This window comes from Rousettus aegyptiacus, unplaced genomic scaffold (genome assembly GCF_014176215.1).
Source record: "Rousettus aegyptiacus isolate mRouAeg1 unplaced genomic scaffold, mRouAeg1.p scaffold_m13_p_10, whole genome shotgun sequence".
Taxonomy (NCBI): domain Eukaryota; kingdom Metazoa; phylum Chordata; class Mammalia; order Chiroptera; family Pteropodidae; genus Rousettus; species Rousettus aegyptiacus.
In genome coordinates, this window is record NW_023416285.1 from 34985590 (window position 1) to 35011580 (window position 25991).

Below are 25991 nucleotides of genomic sequence, written 5' to 3' on the forward strand. Positions count from 1 at the left end.
TTTTACCACGTATTGATTCACAGAAGATGAATTCAATCCCTCGAATTCAAAAAAGTTACTGAGCATATTTCAGTTCTGCTGGTCATCGTGGTGTATCCAGAGATGAAGTTTCTGTTCTATGAAGAATGATCAATCATCTATCAGGGGGCATTTCAGTTGTTTCCATGTCTTGGCCACTGAAATACATCAGACAGAAAAAGTTGAGAACCATATGATTTGACTCATATGTTAGATATAAAACTGAAGGTAACATATAAACAAGACAAACAAACAGACTCATGGACATAGACAGCAGTTTAGAGGTTACCAGAGGGAAACAGGGGAGAGGGGAGGTAGATAGAGTAAATGCGATCAAATATAAGGCGACAAAAGGAAACTTAACTTTGGATGTTGAAATCACAATGCAATATACATATGACATATTATTGAACCGTATGCTTGAAACCTATATAATTTTATTAACCAATGTCATCCCAATAAATTGAAAAATAAAAAAAGAATCACCAAGTTGCCCTCCTGTATCCTCTAGCCAATTGTTTTGATTAGAGTCCATAAATGCTACAAATAAAGATAACATTGTGAGCTTTATTTTTTAAAATGTATTCATTTATTCATTTATTTATTTATTTATTTATTTATTTATTTATTTTAATGGTGATGTTGGTTAATGAAATCCAATGTTTCAGTTGTACACGTTAACAGAAAGCATATATATATTTACCCTATGTGTTCACCTCTCATAGTTAGATTTCTTTCTGTCATCAGATATTTGACTCCCTCTACTCCATCTACCCTTGCCCTCTCCCCTCCCCCTTACCCTCTGGTAACCACTAGTTTACAGTCCATGTCCATGAGTCTCTGTTTGTTGTGTGCATTTGTTGCTTTGAGGTTTATATCTCATATATAAATGATATCATGTGATTTTCAGCTTTTTCTGTGTGGCTTATTTCGCTTACCATGATTATCTCAAGGTCCATCCATGTTGTCACAAATGGCAGTATTTCATCTCTTATGGCTGAGTAATATTCCATTGTATATATGTACCACAGCTCCTTTATCCAATCATCTATCGTAGAACGCTTCATTTACATTGTGAGCTTTAAAACAAGGAAACAAATGCCCTTGTTTATGTAAACATCTACTTTACAAATGACTTGTTAATGTAAATAGCTACAGCAAGCCATAATGTGCTGCCTTCCTTTCTCTGATTTTTAAAGTTACTGTTCTCCATTTAGTCATCATGGTCCCAAGACATTGGATCAGTCCTCATATTTTTTTCCAAAGAGGAAATCTGGGCTGAGGCTACTGTTTTCAGAGCTAAAGGGAAGAAAGGAACAGAGAGTGACGGAGGATAAAAGAGGCCAACCCAGGATTTATTATACTCCCATCTCTGCAGGTGGAGACAGTTTTGACCAAGAACTCCTCTCAATATTCGCTGGTTAGGAAAATCTGTGTGTGGGCACCCTAGGATGAAGTGTTTTGAGAGCTCTAGGCTTGACTGCTCCCTCTTCTGGTCTCCTTGCCAAGCCCTTGCTTCTTGTCTGTATTTCTTATTTAAAATGTTTAACAATCACATGGGTTCCTTAGCACAGGGGCAGAGTCTAAGGCCCTTGTGCTGTAACAAGTATAAACTCGTCAGCTGCTAAATCACAAGGTGGCCCAGAGATCTCAGGGCTGAGGGGCACTCAGTTATTTATCAGCAGATACAGAATTATTTGTTATTCAACACCTGGTATGGACGAACCAAAATAACTGGCTAAATGGCAGCTCCTGTATACCATGATTTTATATGGCCTTGACGACTACTTGTGTTCACATGTATCTGTTTACTCCTGTTTGTTTGACTAGATTGATGAAATAGGAGCAAAAATGGTTTTTGTTTATGTTTAATGCAAGCAGACTGTAAGTTCCTTAGTAGATTCTCTAAGTATGTTTAACTAAATGAAATAAAGATTCACTATAACATAGAAGCTGCACCTTAGGAAATGGAACTTTCCAGAAAAAGGATGTTTATTACTTCTGAAGACACAACCCTACTGAGAGAACTCAGTGTGGGGTACAGGAATCTGTCCTTCAGAAAGATACCAAATGCCTGGGACCGCGAATAAAAGGTCATTGAGAACTATTTTAGTTTGAGGACTATAGGGCAGATTAATAATCATCATATCAAAATGAAAAGAATAGGCTAGGTGAAAGAAAGAAAAAGAATTTCTAAAAATACTCCAAAATAGTGTTGCTCCATATTTTCAAGAACTCTTTTGCTAGGATCAAGCCAAAAACATAGTTCTTTTCTTCTGTTTCTGGGGAGGCAGTTGCTTGCCCTTTAACAGAAACTTCTCCATCTCCCTGAAGAAGCCTGAAAATGAATGTGCCCAAGAACGGGCGCTGGGTTGCTCCTCTGGGGTAATAGCAGCACTCTGTGAAATGAATCCCTCTTTGCTCATTTTAATATATGCCTAGAAAATGTTGCTGTCACATAGTGAGCCAGAAATATACTCCAAGATGCTTTATTTCTTTGGATTATCTCTTTTGGAGAGTACTGGGATCGAAACATCAGTGGATACAAAATCTGTTGGCATGGCAAAAGGAGTGAAACTGAATTTTTCACTAAAACTCGTGATTTGTTTCACCTTTAACAAGAGGATAATTGCTTCTCTAATTATAATTGAGCTATTTCTCATAGGAGTTTAATTAGAGGAACAAGATACAGTATTCAACTAACTGACCCAGTTGTGCTTCAAAACCATCATCTTATTTATCAACATTTGCATCTTTAATTAGCAAGTGGGAAAATATGGGCTGACGTGCAAAAAAAAAAAAATAGATTATTTTGCCGAGATTAGTCTTGATAAACAGGGAACAGATTTTTTTAAGCTGATAGTGCCAGGGCAAAAAGCTGCTGGCCACTGGAAGCTCAGCCAAATGAGCAGCATCAGGTGGCTCCCCGCCTAATTGATTATTAATATTGCCCCTGAACACTTTGTTTCATGAGATGCATGCAGGTTTCGCTGCCATTCCCTCATAACTGGAACTTTATGTTGATACATTTCTGTGCAGGTGCAGTGTCTCCCAAACTGTGGTTTATATCTGGTGTAAGCAAAAGAGGTTTGAGAGAAAAGAAGAATACTAATTTATAGGGAGGCATTGCTTTCAGTGTCCAGTAATATCTGCTGGAATTTTCTCCTAGCATGTGTCTAGCAACAAGAGGGATTATGATCATGAGATGAGTATTAGCCATGCAGATTCACACAACTATTAGGTTTCCTGACTAACAGTCATCTTGCAAGTTTTGTATTGATCCAATCGACATTTGCAATGTCACCTCTTCATTATAGTTCCCCCCCATATGTTTTCCTGCCATTATCTGCCCTGAATGCATCATATCCACAGAGATCACCATAAGCTTGGCTAATCGAGGAAACCAAATTAAAATAAGAATAAAATTAAATAATGTCGACATCAACTTTTAAAACATGATAAGAAATAATGAACTTCTCTGACTTATGATAGATTTATGTCTAAATGTCTGCACATACCTAGTGGTTTCTTTGAGCCTGTAGTACAAAATGCAGTTTTTAAAAATCATTTATTTAGTCAAGAAATATTTATTATCCACTCACTCTGTGCCAGATAATCTTCTAGTTCCAGGAGATACAATCAGTCGAAGTCCTTAAAATATAATAAAACAAAGCAAAACACTAAATAAAAATAGAAATAAATGAACAAGATATTGTCAGATCACTGTAAGAGGAAATAAGACAAGGTGCTATCTGAGAGGTTGATAGTTGTTAGGGTTTGGGAGTCACTCACTTTAAAGGCCAAGGAGAATGTCTGAAGAGACAATATTTGAGCTGAGATCTGAATGACACAAAAGAGCCAGACTTGAAAAGATCTGGGTCAGGAAATTCCAAGCCGAGGGAACAGAATACCCTTAGAAGGAGGTGATATGGTTACTGATTAAAAAGGAGGCTAGCGTCTCTGAGACACAGTGATCCACGAGGGAGGCAGGGACACTCTCCGTTAGAATGGATAGGACAAGCTTGGGGACTTATAGATGTGGTGCTGGGTCTGCAGTTGTTTCTGAGTGCACGAGAAGTCCTCGGAGTTTTTAGTAAGGAATTATCATGTCTTTTGAAGATCGTTCTTGCTGCTGTGTGGAAAATAGATTTTAGAAGTGTATGACTAGACAGGAACATCATGTAGTAGATCTTGCCTTAACCCAAGCAAGGGAAGATGGTTGCTTGTTTTAGGGTGAGAGTAGAGGAAATGAAGAAAGGTGGAGCAACAAAGGATATATTTTCATTTCAGTGGAAGAAAAAATTCTGAAAGTGGTTTTTAAATTTTATTTCATTAAATAAATACAATCTAGAAAGTATTTGGCCTTTCAGAAGAGAGTAAAATCTTCCATGTTAAACTCAGTAGACCCAGTAGAGCGAGCTTTTCCTAGATGACCTCAAATTAGTGGTCAATAGACCTCAGCTGTTTTCACATACAATCTCTCTCTCGATGGTGCTTCAGCAACAAGCAATGAATGGCCTAGCCGGTGTCTGTAATTACAGAGATGAGTCTTTTACTTCCAAAGACTTTATTTCTTGAAAAAAAGTTTCTGTTTCTTTCATAAGTTGTCTTGCTTTGGAATCTCTTTCAATGGGCTCTATTTACTGTAAACTCATTGTGGATGAAAAATGGCAGTCATGGAAAAAGCAAAAAGGCATTATGTTCTAAAAGTGGTCACACTCAGCAAGAGTCCCAAATACTCTTTCTTAGTAAATAAGAAAAAATGGTGAGAGTTACTTATCCAGAAAGGCAAGTTTATAATAAAGACTGATTAGGAACTATCCAGGGACTAGTCAATTTATAGTTCTTTTACCCTAAAAAAAAAAAAAAAAAAAAAAAAAAAAAAAATGGCATTTTAAAAACATTTCAGTGTCATTTCAATTCCTTGGAAGATATTAGATATAATCACTCTGCTTTGAGTTTTTTTGGTAGTTGCCACTATTAGTTCATATGCTAACTTGGTTTTATCTCTTCATGGTCAAATTTAGGCTTTAGAAATGGAAATTTTCAGATTTCAAGACAAGTGTGCCTCTCCAATATGGTCTGCATACACTCAGCTCTCAAAAGCAATGAGCCAGACATTTCTCCAGCAGGAAAACAAATGCCTTTTCTTAGCAAATCTCTTCCCTTTGCAACTGATCAAAATGTCACTAAAGTTTCCACTTGCCTTTTTATCCTTTGGCTGTTTTTTTTTTTTTTTCAATTATCTAAAGCTATGATTTCAGCTTGCTTGAAGATCAGTTTTGAAAGCATAAAATGCACATACTTTCAAAAACCTACTAGAAGGTGCAGAGTATATTGAGCAGTGATCATCACAGAAGTGAATTCATTGTGGGCTCATTGTGGGTCTCGTTGTGAACTCATTGCCTTATTTTACTGCAACTTTAAGAAGCAAATAGCTGCATAAATGAAGCAGACTTTGACTCTTGACAAGAGAGAACATGTAAAACAGTGTCTCCATGATAACCTGGGTGAGCAAGTGGTTCTTGTCACACTTTTATAAAAATGGCGTTTTGCTTCTTGTATTTTAAGACACTTTTTATTCAAAACTTTTATGGGTAAATAACATTCATTTGCATCCTATAATGAAGACTTTCTTGGTGATGTGAAGTACCCGTAAGGGATGGTAAGAAGCCCTGTTTCCAGTGTGAAGATCCAGAAGAAAATAGTTTTGAGATTTCAAACTCTGGAGCAATTAGAGCTAAACCCCTATCTGGTGAAAGTCTACAGAAGTCTTATTAGCTACAGATATCTTTTAGAATTGTCCAGGACTTTCTATTCTACATGTGATGCATAAATTATCTATATTGACATGACCTGGGAGCTTCTTAGAAAGGCAGAATCTCAAGTCCCACCCCAGACCAGTTGATCGAAATCTGCATTTTAGCAAGATCATCAGAACCAATCTGCAGTACTGATTCTCATACTGAGATACACATTGGGATCACTTAGAAATCATTAGAAAATACTAATGCTTTTTTCCCACCCTGAAAATATTGATTTGACAGGTATGATGAGCAGCCTGGCCGTCAAGATTTTTAATAGCTCCCCAGTGATTCTAAAATGCCACAAAATTTGAGAGTCATTGGTCTAAAGGGCAAGGTTAAAAAAGAAAACAAAAAACAAACAAACAAAAAAACAAATACAGAAAAACCTTCAAACTTGTCACTTTTAAACCAGTCAGTAAAACTTGGCAGGCTCCCAACTTCTAGCTAAATTCTCCTTCTAGAAGATTGGCTTGGCCGAGTGTGCATTTTGATAATTGCCCCATAATTGCTTTTCCCATTTGTTTGATTAATGTACCTGCATACAACAATTTTAGGCTGAATCTCCATTCTTTTAGATGTAAACACTCTTCTCAAACCTATTGTCTCATTTTCAGCCTCAGTGTTCTGACTTGAGAGCCTCCAGTTTGAGTTTAATGGTAACATTTTGGATAGATGTGGGTTTCTAGCTAATGGTTGCTGGACTCACTTTTCATGTTGGGTGGCATGTGGCAGTTTCCCTTTGTTAATTAGAACAAATGTGCCAATTATGTTAATGTTTCTCCCGATACTAATCAGAGAATAATTAGACACAACACATCTGTCTTTCACAGGGGAGTAGAATAAGAAAGAAAACTGCAAGGTGTTTTCCCTTTATTATTGACATATATGATTAGACGATTCCTTAACCAATCACATTGTTAACAAGTCATGTATCCTAAGGACAAAGGTTGCCCTTTTGGGAGGCTGAACATTTCTTGTTGCTAGTAATCGCCTAACAACGTCCAACTATTTCTAAAGGACTTCCGCAAAGAATTTAAGTGGTCTTTCCTTCCATTAAAGAAAATAAATTACACTGTTCTATCAGCAAAATGCAGGTAATGTTATTTACCATGAACTATAGAAAGAGACAAGTTCTGAAGTAGAAATAATATTTAAAACTCTCAAAAAGAATTCATTTTTACTTATATAAAAGATCACACTGAAATAAATCACAAACTTCAGCCTTTACAATTACATCGTAAGTGTTATAAACATGTAAATCACCATCAGATTTATAATTGGTTATGATTTCTACTTTTATCTTTCCTTGTGTCTTAACTTTGGAGCTTTCTGATTAATGGAAAAATTGATATTGCTTCTATTGTTGTTTTATTGGCACTTGTGGTCCACACTTGGCAGGGTTTTAGAAAAGTGAAGATGCAGCCAAATTATGTCATAGTACAGTAATGCCTCTACCCTTGTGTTGATTTTGGCAATATGGAGAAGAGAGTTATGAAAACAAGACATTAGTCTTCCTGAAGGTAGTCAAAGCATTTCCTAAGCACTTTTTAGATAAAGCTTTTTGTTTACTTTAGAATTTGAAGTGCATGCACTTTAGCAAATATGGCTCACGTTCCCAATCTTTAATGACATTCAACCATGTGCTTTTCTTATCTAAAGATAAAGCATCATCTTTTTTTGTTATAATGTCTATATTATTGTGGCTTCAAATATATTGTCATTTCTTTTAGAAACAGTCAGAAAATAAAACTGAAATTTCATATCATAAATTCATTTTCTTACTGTGACACTGATTTGCTTAAACAAAACAAAGAAACAACTCAGAGCAGATGTAACATATTTGGAAATAGTTATGATTGCTAATACTAGTGCCAGGCATTCCTAGAAAGCCCTAATATATGAATCATCCTGAGATATGTTCCTTTTCTCCAGGGGTTGGAAGGGATGAGGCAACAAAAAGGAAGAAAGTATTGTTATTTATTATTATTACATCATTCTGCCCCAAATCTTTGTAGTTTATTTTTAATAGTAAAACATGAATGGTTATATTTTAAATAATTTTAGTAGTAAACTATGAAAAAAAAATTACTCAAGATAAAAAATGTTTGGAAAATAATGATCTTGTGTAAATAGGTCTCCTACTTTATATACTCTTAACCTTGGAGGTTTGGGGAATCTGTCTTAAGTAGTCTATCTTTTATGATGTTTAATTAGAACGAGGAGAGGAGAGAGAATAAGGGTGAGGAAACGAGTTTAGGAAGTCAAGATTAAATTGAAGATTATAATTTATCCCATATTTAATTATGAGCTATAAGTGGATAATCTATTGGGAATGTTAATCCACTTTCCTCTCTTTGCTGATGATATAAATCAAAAATTAAATTTAAACTGAACAATAAGGTTTTTTAGGAAAGAGATAATAGAGAATTTTTGAAACATGAGGATTGTTGAGTGCTGGAAAGCTACTTGAAGGAGGTTATGAAAGGCTGAGACTTTGAAAAATGATCTCCATGTTTTGCTGCAAAACTTCCCTCTCCTTGACAGCTTTTATACAACCAATAGTTCTGAATTTTATAAAAGATGTGTAACAATAAAACTATAAAACCATGCATCTAGGAGACATAAAATAAAAAGGTTGATCCTTAAATCATACTACACATAGGAAAGAATGGCAGTTTTATACACCTTTTCTGGGAACACACTATATGGGGCCGGTATGCTCCAGTCCTAAAACATAATCAAATTGAGAGACACTCGTCTTCATTAAAAAAAAAAAAAAAAAAAAAAAAAAAAATCATGTTAGTGTTTTGAGAACTCTGTGCTGAACTGAAGATGCCAATAGTACTACTATAAGACAACTGTTAGAGGGATTTCTAAACATTTTACCTTCCTACTATAAGAGCTGGGAACCACTCCTTATATAGAAAAGCTAGAAATATGACAGCTCTTCTGGTACACACACTAGCAGGAATTGAGACTGTATATAAGGGAAACTTCCCTCATTGGGAGAGTTTTATGAATGAAAATTCATAAACCAACACCAATAGTCCTATACAATGGTAAAGTGAAAGTCAGATTTCTCCCAGATTTTGCTTTTCTAGATTTGTGTTATGAATTTGAAGATACATACTTCTTAATAGAGACATGAAGGAACAATGAATCCTCAGCATTTGAAACACATTGATGTAGATATAGCTTTGTTTGGGTCACCTTAAAGAAGAGGCAATTACATTTATTGACACAATGCCGCAAACTCTGTATGTTGGAGGGCTGGGACACAGAGCCAACTGTGACTAACTCCAAAGCCTATGTTTTCTCCTATAACCAAAAAAAAAGTTTTATTGACTGTATGTTTTTGAAATTCAGTTCATTAAAATGATGCAAATTGTATATAGCCTTAGTTGATCAATTTTCATGAACTAATCAGATAATATCCAGACACAGATACATTTTGGGAAAAGTTATTTATTTAAAAGGTGTTACATCGTCTCATCAATTTTCTGAAAGTAAGCATGTTTATTTGTGTTGCATGTTATTATCTACACTTTATGAAATATAAAAATTTTAGAATTTTATTTAAAAAAGAAATTAAACTCAATTGTACATTTTTAAAAATATCTCAATGATTTTTAAGTCTATTTTATTTGGTGATATCCCAAATTCTTTTCCAAAAATTTTTCTAAAATAAAATTATTTGGTATGTTCTATATATATATTTTTGGTTACCACAGTACTACTCTTAGTTTTGTGATAAACAGCACTTCTTTGTACTTAGAAGTCATGTTTTAGCTTCTAGAAATCAAAATATATATGTTTTGCTAGGAATTGACAGAATCCAACATTGTGATTGTCTGAAACTTTAAAAGTCTTAATTATTAAACATTTTGTCTAATTTCCAGCACCAGCAGATAGGCCTTGTTACATAGTAGGGGTTCAGTGGATATTCAGTAAGTAAACTAATTTTTAGTAGATACTGACTTTTATTTTCCAATACGGTCATGTCTTCCTTTCCTCTCTTTGAACGTGGTTATATTCAAAGAGCATGCTTCTTTATTAAACCTTGTTGTTTATGGTAGTATTTCTTTTATATATAAGTAAACTTCATTCATTCATGCCTCTGTTCATGCATTCATTCAGTTATTCATTCTTTTGCCACACTCTAGACATGAAGGCTTTCTTTATTTCTGCTTCTTAAACAGCAATGTTTGCAATTTTCTTTCCATTACCTGCAACACTCTGGCTCAGTATGATTGACTCTTTCTGGGTATTCATGTCCTAGAGTGTAGTCCCCTCTTCAGAGAGGCCTTCTTTTTCATCTAAAGCAAGTCAGCAAACTATAACCTGTAAGCCAAATACAGCCCACCACCTGTTTTTGTAAATAAAATTTTATTGAAACACAATCATGCTCATTTGTTTACATATTGTAAATGATTGCCGTTTAAAGAACACATGGCCCACAAAGCCTAAAATATTTACTAAATGATCTTTTACAGAAAAATGTTTTCTGATTCCTGGTCTAAAGCATTGTATAATGCTGATTGATATTTTTTCTAGCCCTTAGGACATGAAATTTTACAATATGTCTATTTCTTGAAAGTTACTTGGAGAACAGACTTCATCTTTATAGTTTATTAATGCATTCCAGGTACCGGGAATAGTGAGGCCACATAGTATATGCTCAACAAATAGTCTTTGAATAACCAACACATTTTGAACATTTCTGCTAAGGCTCTGTGCTGGAGACTGAACACAAAGATGTATATATATTCAGGGATGTACAAAACGTATCATATTAAATATATCACACAGACATATGTGTGTAATCATGCTCTCAAAAGCTCCCAGAGTATGAATCTGAAAACGTAACACAAATTACAGTACAATATGATAAATGATTTGAAAAGAGTACTAGAGTTGCACATAAAAAACAAACAAACAAACAAACACTGACTCTGCTTAGCAGAGACAAAAAGGGTTTTGGAAAGGAAGTGTCTCCTGAGGTAAATATTGAAGAAAGTGTTGAATTCTCTCAACAGAAAAGGGAGAGAAAGGCATTCTGGGTAGACTGCAAAGAAAATACAAAGATGTTAGTGGCCATGTAAATAATGGTCACATGTTGATGAAACTTTAGGAAGTTCATTATATTTAGAGAGTAGGATTAAGTTTTCAAGTGAATCCAGACCAATATTTGGGGGTAGCTTGTAAGAGGTTTTATATGCATATTATGAAGTTTAGATTTTAACCTAAAAACAATCACACAATGGAGAACTTTATTGTTGGAGTTATTGTTAAGAGTTATTATATTTTTTAGTGAGAATGCTTAGAATTAAAATAGTGTCACAATACTTAAGAGTATGACTTGAGAAGAGGGGCAATGTTTGAAAAAAGATTTTAGGTACCATTTATTACTTAATGGAGTGTTTTTAAAGAGAAATGTGAGGATTGCTGTAGGTTCTGAGTTTAGAAATAAGAGAATAATGACTCTATTAATCAAGAAGACCAGGAAGAACAAATTTATAGAGAGGATTGATGTGAGGAGATAATGAGACCAATTCAGCAACTCCTATGCTTTTTATATTTGTTGAGCATTCAGATGGAATTATCCAGAAAGTAATTGAAATATGAATGGAGCTTAACAAAAAGTGGGACTGAAGTTAATGATTTTTAACAGCTGTAAGAGTGACTGAGATCACCCAGCCATTGCACGTATGCCAGTTGTCTGAAAAGTAGCAGCACAGTAGCATCACCTGGGGAGCTTCAAAAACATGGATGCCCAGGCCCGTTGTCAGATCCTCTGCAGATGGGGCTCAAAACATGGGAAGGTCTTAAAAGCTACCCAGGTAATTCCAATGCACGAAGTTGAAAAACTGCTGTCAAATTAAAAGGGGAAAAAAATGAAAGGACTATGTGAAAATAACAGATGAAATAAGTGAATGAGGTATGGGAAAGAACAGATAAGCAGGTGGCAATAAAACAGCAGAGGGAGAGAAAATGCCCTTGGTTGGGTAATTAGGGAGGCTGCTGGTTATCTCTGAAAGTGAATTTTTAGTAGAGTGGTCAGTGTACATCCAGACAGCAGTAAATTGAAGAGAGAATGGGCAGGTGAATAGACAGACACTGCGAATATTTTCTCTTTCAAGCAGTTTAACTGCCAAGGGAAAGAGCAAGTGGAAGCATAGATAAGAAGGGCAATTATGTCAAGGGGTAACTTTATTGTTGATTTGTTTTTAGAATGGAGGAGACATGTGCATGTTTGTGAGTGACTTGACACTCAAAAGAAAGGGAAGAGCTTTGAGAGGAGTTTATATATCTTATGTTTGTTCTGTTAGAAAAATAAAAGACTTATATTATCTACTGGTACTAAGAAAGATTACAAAAGATATTGACTTATTTGTTCACCTAGAGCCCAGAAGATTCTAAGAGATGGAAGAAGTGGCCAGTGCATAAAATTTCTGAGTGCAAAATTTGGCAAGGCTGTTGGGAATGGCATTGGATATGGTGCACACACCCTCAAGTTTGTATCTTTTGGATAAACTTTCTCTTTTTCCTACTTCCTAACTTTTCAGCTACAGTAAGAGGACCTTATTTTCGTCTGTCTTTCCTTGATTGAATGTTGAACAAGATCTTACAATTGCTCTTTACAGAACTATATCACATTGCTCAGCATCCTTGCCACGGAGCATATTGCCTACAAAAATAAAAAGCCACAAAGTGTTTAGATTTAATACGGGTGAATCATGTCATCTGGATATGTGCAAATTGAAGGTGTCTTTAGGAATTAATTTGATGGAATGCTGTTAGGTAAAATAGGCCCATTAAAAATATTTTTAAATATCTTTCATTTTGCACTAGAAATAATTTTTTTTCTGTTTATTAAATTTAAATCTTAATTTTTAAAAGTCATTTAACTAATAAAGACATTAACTTGAAGTCTTGGAGTAAATTGTTTAGTATATGGAACAATAATCATAACATAACACCAGCATAAAGTCGCATAGCAATCATCAAAAATTCTTTCATATATATTATGTTCTTAATATCTCATAGGAACCTTATGAGGAAAGTAGAAAATATATTAGTATTATTATTTTAAAGAGAGAAAAATAGGTTTAATGATGTTATGTGATTTACCTAAAAACATAGAATCAATTAGTGGGATAGCTGTGTCATAACTCTGGGCCTTCATCTGAGATGCAAGTGTCTTTTGGCAAGGTCTCATTGGCCTTATGTAAAAGTGAAGTGATATACACAACTGCAGGAGCACCCAGGAGAAATATGTGGAGGGTTCTGTTCACTGGTCTCCAACTCCCGTTCTTATTGTTTGGTCTTCCTAATTCTCAGCCTCTCTCATTCTCCCTTAATAGAGTTCCCTTCTTGAGGACAGAATCACCATCTTCCCAGGCCTCAGTGCAGTGATCTTCAAATTTTTGTTAGCATCCCTAAAAGAGCTTATATATACTTATATATTTTTATTATATATAAGTATAATATAGATAATATGTAAAGTATATATTTTAAGTTGGCATCTAAAATTTTTATCTTGAAATTAAAGAGTGGGAAAAGACATTATGTCCGGGTATATTATAAACAATCTTTAAATAAAACAGTAACCTAATAGAATGCAAACATTACAATGATTTCTTACCCCAAATCATCCATTGACAAAATATGACAACAAATTCTTCCTTAATAGTGAGGAATTTTACAGTGTTCCTTTTCCTATTTTAGTTTATATTTCTACACCATTTCCTTCACAGATTTTTCCCCAAATATAATACATTATGTGCATAAGGTTTTTTATTGATTATTTCATACTTCTCTATAATAAAAATACACATATAAATTTTATTTTTATGACCATATTTAAGTGTTAAATTTCTTTTGAAGTAAGTTAACAATACATTCACTATGATTAGTACATAATTTGTCTAAAGAACCCAAATATACTGCAAATTTTAATAAATAATTATTTAGTTTAAAGACTAAATTTTTATTGGATATACTTCTTTTAATAGGTGTAATGAGGTTGTCCTCCCACTCAGCTTATTTAGCATGTTTGAGTGTTACTTTCTGCTGTTATGATAGGATAAAATAAATTTTATTTCTATCTGTCGCTAATAATAGATTCGAACATGAATTGAGATTCTTCTCATCCATAAATAAGTAAATAGAAATACATGGAGTTATAGTGTAACGGTTTCGCTCAACTAATTGCACATCTTACAGATAGTATGCCAAAAACCACATAGTGTTTTTATCATCAAAATTTATGTTCAGTGACCCATCAGCTGGCATATAAGGTACTCTTTCAATTTTGATGAAAGCAAAGAATTTTAACATTTCTCCAGGTGATGTACATATGAAGAGAAACTTCTAATGGTAGAATTAAAAACTGGTCTCCCTTAAAGACATTTCAAGTTGCTGCCAAAAATTTGAGGAGTAATTTTGGGGAGCAAGGAGGCTTTCCTGATGCCACTGAAATAAAAGTTCACTCAGCCCTGTCAGCTGCAAAAGTAGACCTTTCTTGGTTTCATCAGTGAGCAATGTAATAATGGTGATAACAGAGGATGAGTCCTATGTTTCTTTTCTATGGATGGCACTGCTTTCTGGGGGGGCACCAGCTGGAAGCTAGCCCAAACCCCTATCTGGAATGGCTAGGGTGTATATTGGTGTCCCAGCCTCTTCCAGCCACCACCACATGACCCTGAGCCCACCCTGTCATTGCTCACTTCTGTAGCACTATGGATGTCTCCTCTCAGTTCTTTGCTTAGTAGGCAGAGAAGAACCCACAGCTCAGAAAGTCCTAGCTTCAGATTTATGCTCCTTCATGAGCTGTGTGAGCCGATGCTAGTTCTCTATGAGAGTCAGTCTTCTCATTTGAAAAAGGGGAATATAAACACCTCCTTCACAGTGTTATTGTGACTTGAATAAAGGTTTTGAAACTAATGATGCGTGTGTCATTGTATGGGGGCAGGATTGGGTAGAGACTGATGTCATTAAAAGAGCAAGTGATAAGGACTAACTTGAAGTTGCAAGAAAAAAGAACTGGAGAATTTAGAGAGATAAAATGAGAACTATAAAAATGTAGGTGGTCTAGGTCTAGGTAAAATAATAGTAATATATAAATTCTTATTTATACCTTATTACTAATAATGAATATCTAATTAATGTTATAAAATTTCTTTTGTTAAAAATCTTTTCTATATTAAATATTAATGTAGTGTGATGATTTGCTTCTAACCTAAAAGAATTAGAAAATAAAATTTATATAGACTGATCAAAATGTCATATTCTAAAATACATGCATCCTAATTATATCTCTAGAATGGACTCATAGAACATAATTGGAAATATGTATTTAAGTTTAGCATATGAACTAGATTGGCCAATTAATACTTAATCACTTGTATATTCCTAGTACAATCTTAAAGACTTATAATCCAATGTTGAGTTGACTTTGTCTTAATAGAAATGTACTGAAGGCTGAAGAAATTAAGACATTAAGATATTTTACTTTTTGTTTTTAGATTAACAACATTTCTCTGCTATTTTTTTTAGAGTGGTTTGAGTTTTGTCCTATCTTCTTTAGTATATCCTTACTCATCTATTATTGATAATAATTGAAGAATATTTACTGTATGCCAGGTACTAAGTAATTTGTATGTTAATTCATTTGATCCTTAAAAATCTTGTGGAATGGTTTCGATAATTATCCTTATTTTATAAATAAGGACACTGAGGCACATAGAAGATAAGGAGCTTACCCAGAAGAGGCACAAAATTGGCAGAGATCAATTTTCAACCCAGGCAGTTTGGCTCTAGAACAACTCTCTTAGCTGGTATGGTAGAGACTGCTTCTTAAAGTAAGATTCTCAATTGCACACAATGGTATTCATAAACACCAAATATAACAACATAATATGCAAGTAGGACATCCTGAAATCACCTTGTAACTATTTTTATTACCTCTTAATAAAATCCCATGCTACTTGAGTCAATTACTTCAAATATGCCCCCCAACTTATTGAAAAGACTGTGGTTACTGAGCCACAAGGACAGAAATGGTACTTTGCCTCACTGCAACCCTGACAACGAGCTATGGTTTATGTGCGAAGCCTTTTATTGTTTTCTGAACTTCGAACTATTTTTCTCTCTTCTTGAATGTTTTATAATAGCTAAAAATAACATCTAACTCAGAAAGATTTCTCCCATATATAAATCAGATGGTTTGCTAAATGTGAGGGATGGAAGGAAGCAAAGTCTCAGGATGAACTCAACAAGAAGCACTGAAGTGACCAAAATATGAACAGGATCCAGAGGTCAGACCAGAGTCCCTGACCCCTGAATAACCAAGATTATCTTACAAATAAAAAGCATTGAAAGAATAATTAATTACTTACTATTCACTACAATAAAAATCTAGCACAACAAATGATATATTATTTCTTGGGATTTTACATAGAGTTTAGGTAAGGAGACTTACTGTGAAATTCCTTCAAATGGAAGAGTGTCATTTTATCTGGTGGTGTTGGGTTCTGGAGTCACTGCATGGAAATGATATTTTTTTCAATAAAAGGATATATTTGCAAAGCTCTTATATAGATTATTTTTACTGGTTTCGATAATCCCTTACATGATAAGCAGAATTATTCTCACACATTGTTGTCCCTTCCATATATCCTCCTCTAAATTTTCAATTGACACTTTATCACTTTTGTTTAAGGCAAAAGGAAAAATATGTGTGTGTGTGTGTGTGTGTGTGTGTGTTTTCTATCAATCTCCATGTTCAGTTCATAGTGCCAGATAGACCTGATCGAAGAGAAGCAGAAGTCATCATGGTTTTGTCGTTGTTGTGTTGGTATTTCAAAACTTTCAGAGAGAAAAATCTCTTCATTTATAAAAATAATGGGAATTTTGAGAAATTGAGTTCTGAAAATCATGCTGTACTACCTGCATTCCTTGTGAGATCAGCCAAATCTAAACTCATTATTATCTTTTCTACCCTCAAATATTTTCTCCTTCCTTTATTTTTGATCCACATTTAGTTGCCCAAGTCAGAAACTGGAGACTGGTTCTTCTTGCAGCCTCCTTTTCATATACGGTTGACTCTCCTTCCTATCCTTTGTCCCTTCAAATTATTTTCTGGATCCATTTTTTTCTCCCCAGTCTCATTGATACTTCCTTAATTCTCTCTTTGTGGTCTCACCAGGACTGCGGCAAGAGCCTCTAACTGGTCTCTAGCCTCCCCTGTGCCTCTCTTCTAATCCACACTGTCCCCTATAAAAACCTTTCTTAAAGCAAAGCGTCATTATGCTTCCTCATTTTAAATCCTTCACTGGATTGCAGCAACTATAGGTAAAGGCCAGAAAATAGCACCGGAGTCCCTGGATGATCTCCTGAAAGCAATTTCTCCATCCTTGCTCCACTCTTTTTCCTTAGACAATAGTTTATACCTAACTGTCCAGGGCTCAGACTCCCCAAGAGGGTCCCCGAGTAACCTACCTACTCTTCCTCGAATGTCCTCTTCATCCTCCACTTTCCTTCCTTGCCTTTCCAATAAAATTAATTCTATTCTTCAGAAACTACTTCAGACATTTCTTCCTCAAATGCCCTCTCTCCACACTGTTTGAACCTCAGTTTACCTTCATCCTGCACGTATGTCACTGTTTTCTCTGTCACACTGCATTTACTTGTTTATAGGTTTGTCTTCTTATCCAGAGAGTTCCACAAGCAAATGCTTATCTGATTTGTCTCTGTCCCTCAGCACTTAACACAGTGCCTGACACATAATAGATATTCAGGGTTTATGGAATGTAATTTCAATCACAAGATACCTAACTCTTTGTTGAAAATTAAAATTCTTGAGAAGCTGTGTCTTAGGCTCAGTTTACTATGATCATCTAGATTCTGTGTTTACTAGATGAAAGTCTGTAATAATTACTCAAACACCTTTTTAAAAATTTCTGAGCAAATATATAGGTATCTTGTGGCCTAGATGGGCATGCCACTTTCAAAGATGCCTTAGCTAAAAACATACTGGACACAGGACACTTTAGACTCATAAGTGGTAGTCAAACATTGGGGATCCCCAGCATAATTCTCGAGGCCCTCATGTATTTCATGATTTCTCTAATTAGTCCATTCAGAATCCAGGCCAGTTCTGTAGGATTTTTCCTTAGGCAGTGGGGATTTGTGTTCTTAATCTCCAACAGAACTTAATGAGAAGGGCTATTCAAAATAGTGTTACTAAATGTATTTAATATTAATTTTGACAGTAAAAGCACCAACTTTATAGAGATCTAAAAATGTGTATGTACAATAAACTTGATTCCACCACATCCTGTTGTTGTTTATACATTCAGTGAATTCTAATTAAACATCTACTATTTGCTAGTTCCAGGCCACATGACTGCAGCAATGATTAAAAAAAAAAAAAATCCATGGAGCTTACATTCTGGTGGAGGAGACAATTAATAACTAAAAACATAATAAGTAAACTGTAAACTATATGCGACGGTGAAATGGCTGTGGAGAAAATAAAGAAAAAGAGGATGAGAAATTGGGGGCATAGGCAGAGGGAGATGTTGCAGTTTTAAAGGCTAATCAGAAAGTGACTCACTGAGGTGATATCTGAAAAAAGACCTAAAGGAGGGAATAGAACAAACTATGCAGATTCCCTGGGAAAATCATTCCAGGATGGTGCACCAGCAGAGTCAAAACTTCCAAGGCAGGAGCACCCCTTATGTGCATAAGGACCAGCAAAAGAGTCGGCATGCTAAAGCGAGGAGAGACAGGGAGAGAGTGTAGTCATATGCCACATAACAGCATTTAGGTCAACCACGGACCACATATACAACAGTGGTCCCATAAGATTATAATGGAGCTAAAAAATTCTTATCGCTTAGTGACATCATAGCCATCATAACATTGTAGCCCAATGCATTAGTCACATTTTTGTGGTCATCTTGGTATAAACAAACCTACTGAGCTCTCAGTCATATAAAAGTAGAGCGCATACAATTATGTACAGTATGTGATACTTGATAATGATAATAGAAAATTATGTTACTAGTTGATGTATTTACTATACTATACTTTAATCATTATTTTGGTGTTCTCTTTCTACTTATTAAAAAAAAAATGCTTGCTGTAAAACAATGTGCCATGTTATACCAGCAATAGCTTCATACATCTCCTGTTTACCACATCTCTTGCTTATATTATTTTCTCTTATGCTTGATTTAATCTTATTGTTTTGTACAGTAACTATACAAAACATTTTGTATATGCTATACAAGTTTGTAGTCCAGGAGCAATAGGCTATACCATACAGCCTAGGTGTGTAGTAGGCTAGACCATCTAGATTTATGTAAATGCACTCTATGATGTATACGAAACAAGGAAATAGCTTAATGATACATTTATCAGACTGTATCCTGGTCGTTAAGCATAAATGTAAAAGAAGTGATCTCAGAGAAGGCAAGGGTCATGGCGATTTAGGACTTTGTGGGTCCCCGTAAGGACTTTAGCTTTACATTTGGTGAAATAGGGAGCCCCTGGAGGATTGGAGATGTAGTGTAGCATTATCTGACTTAGAGATAAAGATCACCCTAACTGCTGTGTTGAGAGTAGCTTGTTGAGGGCCAAGGGGAAAAGCAGATGGTAAATGATGAAGGGGATGAATAATCCAGAAGATTTTTCAGGATGTGAACAATCCAGGAGATTGTGATAATCCAGGAGAGAAATGACAGTGACTTGAACCAAGAAGTGGGTGGCAGTGAGGGGATGGATTTCAATGTGCTACTCTGACATTAAATGGACAAAGGAAGAGAAAGAGAAGAGTTCAGGCCAAGATTGAGGTTTTTGTCTAAGTAGAAGGATGAAAGGCATTAACTGAGATGGGTAAGGCTGTGGGAGGAGCACGTTTGTAAGGGCAGTTCAGGAGGTTGTTATTAGACAACCGAGTAGAGTTACAAGAAGGCAATTGAATATATGAGTCTGGAGTTCAGGGGCAGTGTCTGGACTGGAGATAAATTTAGGAGTCATCTGTGAGACTGGATGAGCTAATCAAGACAGTGAATGTAGAGAGAAAATAGAAAAAAGAAGGGTTCCAAGGTTTGAGCCACCACAGGGGAACAGACCTCAGCCCATAGAAGTCATGAGGGATTGAGTAAGATAGGACAAAAAACCAGGAAAGTGCTGTGTCCAGATAAAGCAAGTGAGGAAGCAAAAGAGACCAACTAGGTCAGCACGGTGCTGCTGGGTCAAGTCAGGAGAGCACTGAAACTTCACCAGCACATCTAACAGAGTGAAAGTAATTGGTAACTTTGAAAAGAGCCGTTCTGGGGAAAGGTGGAGGCAGATTAGTATAAGTTCAGTAAAGATGACGAGGAAAGGAATTGGAAAGAGAGAATATAAACAACAATTCCAAGATGTTTTGTGAGGTGAGCAGAGAAATCAGAGGGTGACTAGAAGCAAAAATGAGTGGGATGGGATTCTGTTTTAAGTAGTAAAAAAATAACTGCATGTCTGATGGAAATGATTCAGTGGAGAGGGAAAATGAATGATTTAAGAGAGAGAGAATTGCTGGGACTCACCCTTGAATAAGAGAAAAGAAATAGAATGCAGAACACAAATGCAAGGTGACAGATAGGAGCACAGAGAGCTGACCCAGTAACAAGACAGAGGGTACAGAACAGGCATGGATAGGCACATAGCAAGAGCTTGGGAAGTTGTCTCACAATTGTCAGTTCTCTCAGAAATGTAGAAATCTTGATCATCGGCTGCAAGTGAGGGTAAAGAGTGAGGTAATACCTAAGGAGAGAGGAGAAAGTATGAAATAGCTGTCTAGGAGCGCAGGGCAATGAATAGACAATGAAAATGTAGTATGATTTTTGAACAGAATTAATGACCAAGTTGAGTTCTGTCATGAATTTAAGATGACCCCACTACATATGGCTGTTCCGGTGCAAGGATACAAAGGTGGTACAGGGGAAGAGTAACCAAGTGAGCACCCTGAAGTGAGAAAAAGATGAGAGGGTTGAGGGTATAATGTAAGGGACTGTTAATAAAGTCCGACATTGGGATTTACACTTGGTAAAAAAGAAGAGAGGATATGAGAAGGATGAGAGATAAAGTTGGTAAATTCAATAATTTGTGGGTCCTGTTGCACATTTGTTGAAATATGGGCCTTAGAAAGGATGAGGAGAAAAGAAAATGGTAAAAGATGGGATAATAGAAACTGAGTTTATGGAGAGGATACAATTAATGGTAAAGACAAGAGGTAGGCCAGTGCTGCTAAAAACTTTAATGTGCACATTATGACACACACTTTGATTCAGTAAATCTAGGTGGCAGAGCGTGAGATTCTACCTGTCTATGGTGTTTCCAGGTGATGTAGATGTTCTTGGTTCAAAGATCTCATTTAAAAAACAATGGTCTGGATTGGTATTTCTTGATCCTAGCAGTAAACCACAGCCCCTTGATGACTGTAGAAAATATTGATGTTAGACCAGTCTGGACCAGTGAATCAGAGTTTCTCTGGGTTGGATTTAGAATCGATATATTATAAATGTTCTCCAAGTTATTCTGCAGTGTAGCCTCTGGCCTAGAACTATAAGTGTGAATGAGGCCAGAGGTTTTCTGGCCTTTGCATAATTAGAGGCCAAGATCATTGCATGAAGGAAGGTTATGGATCTGAGGAGCCAAGATGTTGAGTGTCATCTTTTGATTATAAAATCATCAGAAATTATGTGGTGGATAAAATGACTGTGAGCCCAGAGGTCTGTAGATAACTACAAAAAATATAAGAATTGGGTGACAAAATATGATGACAAGAGATTTAAAGGAAATTTCTTTGGATAAAATGGTCTGGAACAGACAATGCAAAACAAAACAAGGAGAACACTTACTGGACCCCCAGGCCGAGTGGTATGTTGGATTTTGGAAGTCGAATATTCCCCATTTGAGGAGATTCCAGAAGAAACAGTAGCATCACGAAGAGCTGGGTTTTAGTGAGAGAAAAGTGGAGAAAACGATCTAAAAAGAAATAGAAATTTTAGAGGATTTTGCTGCTGTGTGGAAAGGTTTTGAGACTTTTGGAGGGTGGGTGACGGAGATACAAAGAGCAGGATGAGGATTCTTTTTGGTACAGGAGGGAACAATGACCTGCGGTCTGGACCTGAGCTTCTGGTGGAGATGATGGTCTCAAAGCAGGGCGTTGTGGCATGGCTGGGAGTAGGGAACTGGGGGGCAGGGGCCTGCTAGAAGTCAGAGAAGTCCTTGGCTTCTCTCTTCATTTCTACATCTGGTAGAACCCTTGGTTCCTTCAAACAAAGGCAAAAATTGAGCTCAGTGTGGAAAACAGATCGATAGGAGTTTCTCTGGATAAAGCTAAAGTCCGGGGTAGAGATTAGTGTACCCCCACTCGGCAGAGCCCATGGGCCTCCCCAACACTGGGGCTCCTCAGGGGTCCTTGAAGCTCCAAGGTTGGTGACAGACACCCAAGGACATGCTAAGTCATGTATAAGAAAGTGGAGACCACATACCCAGTAATCGTGTAAGTCTTTTTAAATATTTTGTCAACTTTTCCTATTGCTCTCTTTCTTCCATGTAATGTACTCTTCACATAAACAAGTCATTTGCAATATCCTTTGTGATCTCTTTATGTCATTTATGACCAGGCTAACCATACTGTTGTTAACAGATATTATATACATAGAAGAAATCTTGGTTTTGAGCAGTCATGAGTTAGGGCAGACTCTCCAGAAGTAAATCATAAGGACAAGGTTTGAATCCAAGTGGAGAGACTCAAAGGTGGGTGGAGCAAGCAGGAGAGAAAAATAGAAGCCTGGAAAGAGTGTGAATTCAGGCTAAATCTCAAAGAGGCAGCTTCAGCCTAATCCTTGCAGGGAACTCTGGACAGTAACAGCTCAGATTCTGACACACCCTGTGAGCCAATGCAAAGATGCAAAGGGAGAAGCTGTAGGGAAGGCTATGAACCCCTAGGCACCACCAGGAAAAGAGTCCAGGAGCCTGAGGGCCACCTTTCAAAGAAAAGTAGCAGGTATGAGTCCTGGAAAGAAAAGCACACAGAGAAAACAGACACACACACACACACACACACACACACACACACACACACACACATGCACGTGCACACACGTACAATTGGAAGAGACCAAGACCAGCTCAGAGGAACCCAACTGCCTTCTATAAAGAGAAATCTTTCTTTAGAATGGCATAGATAACCTAGGTACAGATTAGATTAAGAAATATATATATTAGTATCAGCTTTCCATTACTATCAAGCAAATTTCCAGCAGTCTGAGTTTTCCAACCTTCCCTCGTGCACGTCTTGCAGGATCATATTACCACACACATAGGGCCCTGTTTCGAGAAAATCGGGGTCAAGTGGGTATGTGTATCTGATCAAATATACCAAGCATGGCTCTGAATGAATGTGTTGTCTGTATTTAAAAACATAATGCTTGCTTTAAAATGCCACTGTTTTAGATGGATTCCATTCTCTTTCTTACTTCCATTAGTGTAAATACCAAGAATGGTAACCTATTTCAAAATTTGCATTATTACAAATAGTTGCTCTTATCCACTTCCTCATACATTGATTTCAGGATTGTCATTGGTTTCTGTTTTTCTCTTTAAATTGTGGCCTCTCGTATAGATTAGAGAAGCATTATTTTAGAGTCCCTGCATTAGATTTAATTTAGAGCTGTGCAAAGTCAAGCCCACTGACAGATTTAGAGATTAATTTCCAGACCTCTCGTGGTGCCAGAGAAGCTCCTTAAGATTTTGAAAATGGCAACACTATTGACTCCCTACTACTAAAGGTTACCTGTATCCACATCCACACTAATGCAAAAGAAAAGTTTAAGTGTGGTAAATATCAATGTTGTTTTGCTTTATGGAAAAACAAAATGTGCAAAATTAAAAATAAGAAGAGATACAGGACAAGAAATAGTTCATCCTTCCTCATAAAGACAGCTTATACGGCTATATCTTCCTTTCTTTCATCTGTAGGGATCACATTGCTATTTCTAAATTGATATTATTTACATAGAAAAAAAAGAAGTTTAAGGTCAGTTTCCCCAGAAGAAAACTACTAGCTAAAGATTTAATGCTAGTGATATACAAAAGGAGAGATTTGAGTATGACTTACATGCTATTTGGGTTATATGGAGAGTTGGTAGAAAACCTTTTCTCTGCCAAGTGTTTTAGCTTAGTTGCATCTCCAAATATGTGTTTACTACATTTTATAGTAAGTGCATTTTCAGGGAAATTTAATCCATATGTTTCAGCAAGTCTACATGTAAATCATTTAAATGTTGTTTTATTAGAGCTACATGATGTGCGAGATGCCTTTTGAGCCTTTTAAATAGTTCTTATACTCTTTACTGAAAAGCAGCAGGTACATTATGAAGAGTAAACAAATCAAATAACAAAAGGTTTGAGTTCCATTTGAAATGTGTAGCCTATTATTTCTGGTTGGGTTCTGAACTTGGCAGTGCACATTCCCTGTTCCTGCCTACAGGGCAAAGTGAAAACAATTTGAACACTATATTTCCCAATGGGTTCATTGACATTTGAGAATAGCATAGTACAGATAGAATCAGCATGTTTGGCAGGTAAGTGATACTTCACATGACCTCAGAAAGTTACTTCCTCCCAGTTTGCAGAAGTTCATAGCATGGAGCAATGTTATGCATATTGCAAAACCCAAGTTAGATAACCAGCCATTAAGAGATCCATACTGAGGAATATCTATTTCTCTTGTGCATCTTTAGGTGGAATGGTTGAAAAATGAAGACATAATTGATCCTGTTGAAGATCGGAATTTTTATATTACTATTGATCACAACCTCATCATCAAGCAGGCCCGCCTCTCAGATACTGCAAACTATACTTGTGTCGCCAAAAACATTGTTGCCAAGAGGAAAAGTACAACAGCAACTGTCATCGTCTATGGTGAGTGAGCTTTTGGGGGTCTTAGTTTAGTTCATGTCAAACTACAGCTTCTCTTTTTAATTTTAAAATGCCAAACAAGAGGTCCCCCTTAAATCCCCATTGCTTCTCTCTTCTAGCTTCTCACTGGTGATGGATGCTTCCCTATTACTCATATAAAGACTAGACTTGGAAATTCCTAGCCCTTTGTCAGTCAGTTCATAGGGAAGTGAAAGGAATCTACTTAAGTGTCAGTAGATGGTCCTGCTTCCCTAAGTCCTCCCCTCTCCATATCCTGGAGCACTGAGATCTAAAGGGAGTTTGGAGATGAAGATGCTTAAAGCAGCCGGCTACTACTTCTGTGGGCCTTGGTTCAGTCCAGTGATTGCAAACCCTCAGGTAAACTGGAGCTGACATGTTCCCCAAACACGTCAGATCAACTTCAACTTCCTAGACCTTGCTTTACACACTCCATCAGGGGCATTCAGAGTGAAGACAAGCACTGCCATCCCCAAGTGGCCCTAATCCTAACCATGTGGCAAGGTTCAACATAACGACTTCTTTAGGAATCTGCCCTCCAACTCTCTGGCCCTTTCTAATCTATCTCATCTCCAAGTCTATGATCTCTTCAGAACTAGTAAACAATTTCCCACTTAATTTTGCTGTGGCATATAATGTTTTATGCCCCAGTATGGTTTAGAACTCAGTGAATTTTCAGTCATTTCATGAGTGGTTCCATTTCTCCAGCTAATTTTTAAATTCCTTTACGGATTAAGAGACAGCTCTGTACATTTATGTATTTCTCACAGTTTAGACACATATCCTTGATGAGTTTTTGTCTCAGAGGAAACTGAGCAACCCTGGGAAGGATTTTGAGGTTATACCACCTACAGAATGATATGGCTTTTATTTAGAATGCAAAGAAAATTTTAATGGCTCTTTCAGTGTTAAATATATTTCAAGGGCCTTAGTGTCTGGATGACTGAAGGAGTGATAATCACTAGCAAGTATCTGGCTCATGGTACTGACTTACAGCAGGTAACACTATTCGGATATATGTGTCCTCATGTGGTAGGAGTTATGAGAACAGAAACCACTGTGCAGTTCCAAAGGCTGAATGTAGTGATACTTTAAAACTGTCATTTTCATCGCAGGAGAGATGCATACTATATATTTTTAGTCCTCTGAATACTCTGAGGTGTAATT

The 25991-nt window shown here is 36.3% G+C and overlaps 1 protein-coding gene across 2 annotated transcripts in view; it reads left to right on the forward strand.

The window, feature by feature from the left end:
• The window catches only part of UNC5C (unc-5 netrin receptor C), a 326765-nt gene that overhangs the window by 237316 nt on the left and 63458 nt on the right, over positions 1-25991 (forward strand). For both annotated transcript variants that reach the window (XM_016144337.2, XM_016144338.2), the window contains exon 5: positions 24629-24809. In XM_016144337.2, the coding sequence (XP_015999823.2) occupies positions 24629-24809 (181 nt within the window). The remainder of the gene's footprint in view (positions 1-24628; positions 24810-25991) is intronic.